A 10,925-nucleotide genomic window follows, 5' to 3' on the forward strand; every position below is an offset into this window, starting at 1 on the left:
ACACTCTTGTGGGGGAACAGGAAGGCCCAAGGGGCTCAGGAACCACACAAGCTGGCTCCTGTAGAGAGAGAGAGAGAGAAAGAGAGAGAGAGAAAGAGAGAGACACACAGAAGTAGGAGCCAATGAAGGGCATCTGGAGAGACTTCCTGGAGGAGGCAAGATCTCAGCCAAGCCTTGGGAAGTGAGGGGCTCAGCTTTGCTCCAGCCAATAAGAAGGAATTGCAGTGGCTGTATGGACAGGAAGCCTAGGGCAGAGTACTGGGGGAATGGGAGAGGGCTGAGGGGTGCAGGGGCCCACCCATACTGTATCTTTAGCCTGCCTTACCCCACAGGACTTCCTGCAGCCTAGCAGGCACCAGGACTTCCCTATGGGACCAGGCCTCTACTCTCTGCCATCAAGGAGTGAGAAAGCTGTCCCAGGCAGGGCTTGAGACAAAAGTAGGAGCCAATGTAGGGCATCTGGAGAGACTTCAGGACTTCCTTATGGGACCAGGCCTCTACTCCCTGCCATCAAGGAGTGAGAAAGCTGTCCCAGGCAGGGCTTGAGGAGAGTGAATCTGCAGAAATCACCTGCCTACCCTTTGCTTTTGCTGTGGTTTCCAGCTCTACTTCCTAGCCTATCTGGGGTATCCCAAATAGGGCTGGGCTCCAGGACCAGAAGGTAGAATGGCACTGACCTGCGGGGGGTATGCTTAGCCTCCCCCACACAAACAGAGGCTCCATGCTAACCCCAAGGGCTCATGGTTAGGAGGCCACAGGTGCCTCTGTGAAAGCAGTGGTGAGGATGGTATTTAGTGGGAGGGAAGAATTTGGAATCTAATGGGCACCAAGAATTTTTATTTACACAGAACACCTGATCTCCCACCCACCAAACATGCCCTGCCCATAGCCCCCCGCTTAGCTGACACCTGCGTCTTCCAGTGGCTCAGGCCAAAGACCCTGGGGTTGTCTTTGATACCGTTCTTTCTCCCTAACTCCACATTTGATCTGGCAACAAATACTGTGGCTCTACCTTCAAAATCTACCTGAAACATGATTATCTCTCCCACCTCTACTAACCTGACACCCTGCTTCCACCTTGCTCCTAAGTCTATTCTCAGATTAGCAGCCAGAGTAGGATTCCTTTTAACAATAAGTCAGATCTCATTGCTCCTCTGTCCGATCGGCTCCAAGGGCCCTGTCTCAATCCCCATGATGACCAAAGTCTTACCAAGGCTTGACTGGCCTGTAGGACCAAAACTAGAACTCCGGCCCTGACTCTTGGGCACTAGGCACACTGGCCTCCTGGATATTTCTTGAGCTCGGTAGGCATGCTGCTGCCTCAGGCCCTGTGTACCTGCTTTCTCCTTTGCCTGGATCGCTCTTCCCAAATATTTCTGCACAGCTGACCTCTTTCAGTTCTTTTTTTGAATATCACCTTCCCAGTGAAGATTCCTCAATTTCTTCATTTAAGATTGCACCCCCTGTCCACCCCAGCGCTCCCTAACCTCTTCCCGGCTTTGTTTGTATCTCCCTACTATGCTGTAAGTTCCATGAAAGCAGAGGTGAGAGAGTTTTGTTCCCTGGTGTGTCTGCAATTCCTAAAACACTTCCTGGTCCATGGTGGATCACTGAGCATTTGTGTGTGGTTCAGACTAGGCCCTCTGTGGACAGCATTTGTGGCAGGGATTGGGGCAAACGCGGATCCCTCCTTAGGGCTCCTCATCCCCAAAGGAGCCACAAGCACCTTCCTCAGCTCCAGGGAGGTATTGTCAGCCCCATTCCCTGTCCCACTCTCTGCCCCCAGCACTCACCATCCACTGGATTGAGGTAGTCATGGAGATGGGGTGCACCAGTGGCACCCCCAGGCTGCATCAGCAGGTCCCCATATGGTGTGGGATGGCCCGCCATGAAGGTCATCTGGTGGTAATAGTCTGAGGGGTTGGTGCCCGTAGGTGGGAGGCCAAACAGTCCCCTCTCCTTAAGGTGCTCATGGGCCACTGTGGGCAAGAAGGAGGGAGAGAGAAAGAAGCCATCAGAATCTGGCAAAAGAGAAGAAAAACACACACCTAGCCTGAGGAGTCCCCCTCAGTGCCCTCTAGTCCATTCTCTGTCCCCTGGGCCCCTGTGTCCCCCATCCCCCATCCCCATGTTCACACTGAACAGACTGTGGAGGATAGGGGGTAGGGGTGGAGCGTGCTTCTGCTGATGGGGAGGCTGGACCCTGGCCTCCCCCCTGCATTCCTCCATTTTGCCGAAGTTGTAAACACTGCTCTCTTCCTCCTCTCCAGGCCCCACAGAAGCCCATAGCTCCAGTCCAACAGGGTCCATGGTCCAGCAGAGGCTTCAAAAGAAAAAGAATCTACAAACAGATTCCATGGTGGCCGGAGAGTTGGGCCCTGTCAGTCTTACCTGAACATTCAAGATGCGATCACGGCTGAGAGCTCGCCTGATCTGGCCAGAGAAAGCTCCTCGCCGGCCACAGTCTACCGCTCCCTCCCTGGCAGCTGCAGAACCCGGGCAGTCTGCCTCCAGCCCTCACTTGGCCCTGCCGGGGCTTCAGCACAGGCAGGGAGGACACACTTCAGCTCTCTAGGCCCTCAGGGCTGTGGTGGCAGGGAAAGGATAGAGCTTGGAAACCACTCACGCCCATTGCGAGCCCCGGCTTTTACCAGCAGTGCAAAATTGAGAAAGTGTCACATGTCTAAGGTGGCTCAGTCTTCCATTTGTAAAATGAGGCGATAATACCCACCACTCAAATTACTATTAAAATTGACAGTGGCAGCCAACATTGTACACAGCGCTAGATGGGTCTGTGCAGGAACGGTGCTGAAGGAATCACAGTCATTCTCTTAATTTCACTATCACTACAATGCTGTGAGCTGAGGGACACCATTACCCTTCCCTTAGCACATGAGGACTCTGTACTTAGAGATCTTGCCAAGGTAACACAGCAGGTAGTTTGAATCTAGAGCCCAAGTTCCTAAGCCCTGCACTCCACGGCCTCTCCACTATCAGTCTTGCAAACACCAAAGGAGATCTCACGAGCGCTAGTCAGAAAGAAGCTAGTCAATGGAATTCTGACCTCTTCCTCCACTCCTCCTCCCTGCCTCCTGCTATGTCCTCTAGAGTGGGACGGGGGTGGGGGGGTGGGTCCCCAACCCCCAGGGCCACAAACCAGTACTAGTGTGATGCCTATTAGGAACCAGGCTGTACAGCAGGAGGTGAGCGGTGGACAAGTGAAACAAAGCTTTATCTGTATTTGCAGCCACTCACAATGTTAGTTAGCATCACTGCCTCAGCCCCACCTCAGATCATCAGGAGCATCAGTCCCTGGTACCAAAAAGTTTGGGCACCACTGCTCTAGAGAGAGCCCTGGCCTCCAGCCAGGCTGACAACCCATGGCCAATGCCTGCCCTGGGAACAGCTGAAATGCCCTCTCCTTCCCTCCTTGCCTGCCACCTCTTCCCTGAAGCCTTCCCTGGAGTGTCCATTCATCCTCAGCACACACAGTCTGGCAGATGCTGCCTTGGGTTGCTGATCAAATTTCCGGGCCTCATGCGGGCAGGCACTGGGCTGGCACAGCTGACAGAGCTGCTGTATGAGCCTGAACATTATCTTCAGTCATTTGGGAGCTTGGGTCAGGGCCAGTAAGGCCTTGGGGTATCTGGTCTTCTCCCTGCAGGGGTCAGGGCCATGCAAATTAGGCAAGCCCGCCCCCTCCAGTGCTGAACCTATGCCTGTTGTCTCATGAAGCTGGGCAGGATAAGTGGGGATGGTAGGAGCCACAATCAAGGATGTTCATATTGAAATTAGGCATAAAATCACTGCTTGGTCAACCCAAATCTCTCCTTTACGGGCAGCCGTGTCTCGCCACTTAGCTCTTCACGGGCTATGCCACTGTCAGCTGAAGCTACAGTGTCCTTGCTTCATAAGATCATCAGGAGAGCACTCTGTTCCTTGTTCCCCCTACAGACACTGTGCGGGGCCCACTCTGGCCCAGGCCGAGGAGCCACCAGATTCTGTCTCCTCTCGAGTAGGCCCATCACCATGTGTATTTGTTTCTAAGGGCTGCTGTGACAAATTAGTGCTGTTAATACAACAGAACTTTATTCCCTCGCAGTTCTGGAGGCCAGAAGTCCAAAATCAAGGTGTCAGCAAGGCCACACTCCTTCCAGAGGCTTGAGAGGAAAACTGTTCCTTGTGATTTCTAGCTTCTGGGGATGGTGGCTTCCTTGGCTTGTGGCCACATCCTTCCCATCTTTGTGTTGTCTTCTCTCTTATCTGTGTGTCTTTATTTATTTTTTAATTTTTTTTAGGCAAGGCAACCCTTGGTTGACCTCACAGACTGCAAGGACCTTGTCAGCTTACAATCCCTTATTTTTAATTTTTTATGCCTATAGCACCTGGTCTTCCTGGGTGGTCTCCCATCCAAGTACTAACCAGGCTTGACCCTGCTTAGCTTCCGAGATCAGTCATCTGTGTGCCTTATAAGGACACTTGTCATTGGACTTAAGGCCTGAGCAAACAATCCAGGATGATCTCATCTCAAAATTCCTAATGTAATCACATCTACAAAGGTCCTTTTTCCAAACAAGGCAGCACTCAGGTTTGGGGATTAGGATGTGGACTTATCCTCTTGGGCACCATTAAGTCCCCTATACCATGTGTGACTTTCAGAGCCAGGGCAGTGTTTGGATCCTGGCCTGCATCCTCATGCTCTAGGCCAGCCCACTACTGGCCGGGTTGTCAGGAGTGGCGTGGAGAAGCACAGGCCCACTTTTCAGGAGATAGTGGCTCAATGTAAAGGCAGCACAACCGATCAGGGCACCCCAGCTTGGTCAGTCACTGAGGGTGCCCATGCAGAGCTCAGGCTGGGTTCCAACCCCAAGGGGCCATTTCGCAATGATGCCACATTCTGTTGGGCCATTTTTCAGGTCCCATGGCTGCAACCATTTGCCTTGTCTGGTTTTTCTTTAGTGAAGAGCAGGCAAAATGCAAACCTCGTGGCCAGGAGAAGAGCCTGATGCTTCAGGAAGCCTTTCTGACATCTGGAGGCTGGAATCCTTTTCACTGCAAAACTCCAGGCTAAGTCTTCTCAGATCTAGGCCTTGGCTTCAGCTCATAGTCACATCCACGAGCTGGGAGAGGACACATTCCCTTTGGTGAAGATGCAGGTGGTGACAAGGGATTCATGGGGACCATGTTTCCAGGAGCCTCTGCCCGAGGGCTCATGAGTGCATACTGCACATATCCCCTAGCCTGGCACTGACTCTGGGCTGAGAGGGAAGGTTTCAGTGGGCAGATTTTGAGAAGATGCACCTGGTCATATTTTTTAACTTAAAAAAAGTTTTCAATTACAGTTGACATGCAATGTTATATTAGTTTCAGGTATATAACATAGTGATTAGACATTTATATAACTTATGAAGTGATCACTGTGATCAATTTAGTACCCATCTGACACCAGACATAGTTATTACTCACCATCAGCGGGGCTGAGGCCCCTGGACGCAGAGATCGTGGGGAGCGTGGGGCTGCTGTGCATGGCGCGAAGGTAATGCTCCATGTGGGGGCTCACATACGGGTGGGGGGCATTGAAGGGAGACTCCCCAGGGCCAGCGGGGTGTGGAGAAAGCCGGATCAATGAGATATCAGAGATGACAGGGCTGCCGCTCAGGGCAGGAGGCCTGCAGAGACAAAGGGAAGTGTTCTAAGAAGGCATGGCTTGCTGAAGAGGACACACAGGGAACCCCACCAAGCAGCAGAACCAAACAGGCAACCTTTGATTTTATTTTATATGCCAACATCCTTTGGTATAGGATCTGAACTCTGATATATCAGCCAGTGGATGAAGGTCGCAAACTACTGTGTGCTGGTGTGGCCATCCCTTCCTGCCAGTCTTGTGTTGGAGATGGAAGTCTCTGCACACATGACTGGATTTGCTGGACTGAGGGCTCAGTAGGCCACACATCTGTGCAAATTGTCACTATTGCTTCCCCAGTGCCTGCTCAGGTCTAGACACATAGTAATAACAAATCAATCTTTGTTAAATGAATGAATGCATGCATTCTACAAATGTATGAAAAACCGAACATTAAAATACTAATGCCAGGGGTAAGACGCAAAGAGCTCATATTCCTAACAGAAATGAGAAAAAGAGGAATCAGGAGGGCCTGAAAGTGGAGAATTTTGGGCTTCAGTTAAACTGTCACTGGTGTGAAGTGCTCAGCCACAGCAACAGCTGTGAAGGAAAAGATCAGGATTCCAAAAGAATGCAAACCAGGACCCAAACAGGTGATATCCAGATGTCTTAACATCTAGGTTAACAAGCTCCCCGCTTGGAGGCTGCTCCTCGGCCTGGGTGTAAGCATTCTGCTATATTATTTTCTAGCTTTTGCAGACAGAGATTGCAGTGGACGTGCAGCTCCAACAAACCTCCCAGGCCACTTCCACACTGCTGTACTTCTGCCCACGCTAATTCTTGGTCTCAGTGCCTTCTTGCACCCTACACCTTGTCAGGCTAATTCTTTGTCCTCTCTCTAAGCCCAGGCCACAAGACCTCCTCGGTGACCCCCGGGGCACCTCCTCCTGTCTCAGGCCTTGGGCTCACTTGCAGGGGGTCCTGGCTGACTTTGGGACAGCATTCTATGAAGGAAGTATGGCTGCAAAGCCACAAGGAAGATACGTGAAAACTCTAGCACCAACAAGGAGGATTTGGGGTCCAAAGAGGGAAGTCACCCCTCCATGCCTTGTGGTCAGAGAGACACAAACCAGGATTCAACCCAAGTCGGCCTGGCCTCACTTGCAGGATAGTGCTGCCCTCTTCCCAGGCACCACGCCACCCCACCAGAGGACCCTGTTCCTTTGGTGTGACAGGGCAGGAAGCCACTGCCATACCCCGAGACAGATTCTATAGGGGTTATGGTGAGATGAGTCAGCTCACAGAGCTAATGAAAGGTACACAGGATAAGCCCTTGCTCTTCCCGATGCTGGGGAGGCTGCTGGTGCTGGGCCTTGCAGGGGTGGCATCCGGGCTGAAAGAGCCTCCCTGATGAAGCAGAACTAAATGCTCCTCTCTGTAAGCGTGAAGCAGGACTGGATTCTGGGGGGTGTGAGAGGCATTCAGGGCCTGGAAGTGGTGGGGCAGGAACCAGCATCTGGGCACTGCCTGCCTTTTCCAGAGCACTGGTTCCCTCACCAACCTGGATCCCTTCTGCTTAGCTGAGCAGCCTTGGCCAGGAGGCTGCCCCTCTCTGGCACCTCACCAAGTTGGCACAAAAAGACCAGAATTGGGCACTTGGTAGGGGGTTAACAAGCACAGATTCCTTTCCCTTCTCAGCAATAAGTCAACTTGGGGTACGGAGCATCTACTGACCTGGGCACCTAGCACCCAAGACAATAGGCCTAGCCACCAACACAGCCACAGAAGCCTGCCCAGGCATATCCTCTGGAAAGCCTTCCTAGATGTCCCCTCTGCACAGCACCACTGGGCTGTGCCATTACCTGGCATCTCCTCCAGACAGGCTGACTGTGTGCCAGCCATAATAGGCAATATGCATGTATTTCCTTTCTTTAACCTTAATAAGTAATTCACATAGTAGGTGCTTTATGCCCATTTACAGATGGGAACATGGCCAGAAAGGCTAGATCCCTTGCCCAAGGTAGCAGGAAGTGGAGTCATAACCAACCCAGGTGGGTCTGGGCCTGAGCCTGTGCCTGAGCCTGTCCCCTCAACAGAGAAGAGAGTGTTCTTGATGACTGGGGTTCTTTGTGGGCAGGGCTTAGGCAGGTGCATGATTGGGGAGGGGCAGCACCTGAGAATGGGACAGCATTCTCCCCGTGTTTCAGTTCCCTTTTTATCTTCATCCCTACTTCACCCCATCACCACGCATAATCCAATCCAATTCTCAGGAGGGAGTTGGAACTACTTCCTCACACTGGGTTGTGAATGACTGATAAGGATCCAGGGGCACGGATGTTCCAAGAGATGTCATTCTGACATATCAAACAAAGCGAAAAGAACGAATCTCAAATGGCAGACTTCCAAGCATTATTAATGCATTGGGGGACCAGGGGCTTCCCAGCAGCCCTGAAATCATACCAAAATTGCCAACATACAAAGCGGGTCCTCCAGGGACCAAAGCTTCTTTTTCGTGGATGTTTGGTCCCATCCCAGGGCTCCACCAAGAGTCCCCTGTCAAGTTGGGTGCTGCCAGCCCTAGTGAACTGACTACCATGCCGTGGGACCTCACCAGGGGAAGGCATGTGCTAGGGAAATATGAGCCCAGATTTAGGACATCCCCCCGCTCCCAACTGTAAACTTCTTTTTCTTCTTCTACTTCCACACCATTCACTGTGGGGCCTGACCCTGGTCTCAGCTGTGGCCTGTCCAGGCCTCGAATTCTGGCAACCGGGCAGAGATTCAAGGAGGTGGCCCTGAGGATAGGAGGAGGAGTCAGCTGTGTAAGCTCATTTTGAAAGACGGTCAGTTTTCTATGTTGTAGATACACATGCATGCAAACTCATACACTTGTAGGCCACAATCGACCAGACTGGCAGTCAGCCATTTTGCAAGCTGCATAGCTTGGACACTATTCTTCCCTTCAGTCCTGTTCTGAGCTCATCTGAGCCTAATTCTACCAGTTATTTCTTAGTATATTTGTTCGTATTCCCAACAAAATTGTCCCACCTACTTACTCTGTGCCCAGAGACCTGTAGGAAGCTCTGAAGATGCAGACCCACAGGTCAGGTAAGCAGCAGGCAGTCTGATAAAGGCTCCAGCATAGGAACAAATTCCCAAATTGCCTTTAAATGTGACAGAGGGCTTCTCAGAGAAGGTGAACTTCGGGCTGGGTTCGGAAGGATGAAGAGGAGTTTATGAGATAGTGCATCACAAATAAAGGAAGCAGCATGTGCAAAGAAAGGCTGGTGTGTGAAGGTTATGCATGAGGGGCTGGAGCACAGCCCACAGGGACTTTGAGCTGGATTTGTACTGGATCCATGCCCCTTCTGTTGGGGCTGTGGGAGGGGTTGGAGGGGCATGTGATCCGGGTCCAGCTGATCAAAGCATGCCCTATCCCTAGGCACCATGATTGGTTCAGAGATGGGCATGTACTCAAGACAGCAGCTTTGGCTGGACGCTAGGAAAAAAGTGCTCTCTGTCCACAGGGGTTGTTAAGCAGGTAGGATGCAAGTGTGGAGCTGCTGGGGGTTTAGGGGGAGAGGCCAAGACTGAAGATGATATATAGAACATCAGAGCTGAGAGATGTTTCTTGAATTGGGTCCCTGGATATGGATCCAGCTTCAGCAGCAGCTAGTACCCTTGGCCTTTTCACTATCTGAGCCAATACATTTGTTTGTTTGCTTGTTTGTTTAAACCAGTTTGAGGTGAGTTTTTCTCTCAGGAGACTGCCAAGGTCTAGCAAGGCGAGCCTTGACTAACATGGCCTCCCTTTCCCGGAGTGATCCTGGACCTGGCATTCTGCAAGGTAGACTTGAGCCACAGTTCCTTGGGCAGATCCACCCTCCTGCCTGCAGGACTGAAGGGGAGGGCCCCTGCTGAGGGTGGCGAGGGCAGCTGTGCTGGCCCTTCTGTATGTGGACACGAGGCACAAGCAGGGGGCTCTGGGTTGAGAGAAACAGCCAAATATACTCCGTGTGTGTGTGTGTGTGTATGAATATGTGTGTGTGTATGAATATTATAAGAACATGTTGGTGACAGGCAGCAGCGCATTGCACAGGGCCCTTGCTAGGCCTATTCTGTTGCAGTAGAGGACTCCCGTGCTTCCTCCCAATGTGGGCGCTGGCCTGCCGGCTGGGCCTGGCTCTGACTCTCCGAAGGCTGGGGGCAGGCCCAGGAAAGGGCTACTCCTTAGCAGAGTCTTTCCTCTTCCTTCTTTTCCTTCCTCCCTGTTAGTAGGGGTCCTGCAAAGCCCCTGGACAAGATTTTAGGGCCAAGCTCAAAGACCAGGGTGATGGCCAAGGGAACTAAAAAGGAAAAGGAGAAAGTGAGAATGGACAAAGCAAGCAGAGACCTAACTGGGTGGCTGTTGTTCTAGCCTAACTAGATGCTGCAGTGGGGGAGCTACTACAGCAGGGAAGCTGCTGCTGCTGCTGACTAGGTCCCCAACATTCGCCGGACACCGACTGCATACAACACATCCAATGACTTTGCAAGGCAGGTTTTAGTACCTCCATTTTAAAGAGAAGGAAACTGAGGCCCAGGATAGTAACGAGACTTGTCAAGGCTGCAGAGCTGTTAAGTAGATGAGCCAGAATGGACTCTGGCCTTTCTGTGAAGTAGACTTGGTACTGTGACATCTCTCACAGTCCGCCGAGTGGCAAGCTTCTGCCTCAGCTATCTCTGCTCTCGAGAAGTTGAGCTTGGTGTCCTTTTGCAGACATCGCCTCACCTGGTCCTCATGCTGACATACCAAACAAAGGGAAAGGAATGCTGGGAGTGAGGTGCAAGCTGTGGGGAGCCCTCACAACACTGGCTGGGCCTGAGGGAGCATGCCTAGACCGTCGGAGACAGGCACCATCCCTGGGAGTGGGAATGATGGGGACATGTTCCTAGAGGGTGCATGGCTTCCATGGGCCGGAGGGAAAAGTAAGACTTTGCTCGATGGGAGAAAGGAGGTTGTCTGACCCAAAACGCAGCCAGAGCCAAGGAGCAGGGGCAGGAACCAACATGCTCCTTAATGCAATGAGGAGAGGGGACGGAAGTGCAGGGATTGGGGCCCTGTACCCCACCCCTGGTGCCTGTTTGGAAAAGCAGACAATGCAGAACTGAGGGGTGCTGACTCATCCAGACTCAGCATGAGTGTTGGGGCAGGCTCTGCCCCTTGGGAGTTGGGAGCTGGAGGAAGGACCCTGGCAACCCGAAGACGTCCCTCCTGCTGGCTTCATGTAAAGACCTCCTGCGTAGATTAGCAGGGCCAGAC

The 10,925-nt window shown here is 52.2% G+C and overlaps 1 protein-coding gene across 3 annotated transcripts in view; it reads right to left on the minus strand.

Annotated features, from left to right (window-relative positions):
* Positions 1–10,925, minus strand: part of GLI2 (GLI family zinc finger 2) — a 245,479-nt gene that overhangs the window by 32,211 nt on the left and 202,343 nt on the right. For all 3 annotated transcript variants that reach the window (XM_025039271.1, XM_025039272.1, XM_025039273.1), the window contains 2 exons: positions 5,467–5,669; positions 1,794–1,979 (listed from right to left, as the gene is read on the minus strand). In XM_025039271.1, the coding sequence (XP_024895039.1) occupies positions 1,794–1,979; positions 5,467–5,669 (389 nt within the window). The remainder of the gene's footprint in view (positions 1–1,793; positions 1,980–5,466; positions 5,670–10,925) is intronic.

The sequence above is a fragment of the Pteropus alecto genome, unplaced genomic scaffold (assembly GCF_000325575.1).
Source record: "Pteropus alecto unplaced genomic scaffold, ASM32557v1 scaffold3, whole genome shotgun sequence".
Taxonomy (NCBI): domain Eukaryota; kingdom Metazoa; phylum Chordata; class Mammalia; order Chiroptera; family Pteropodidae; genus Pteropus; species Pteropus alecto.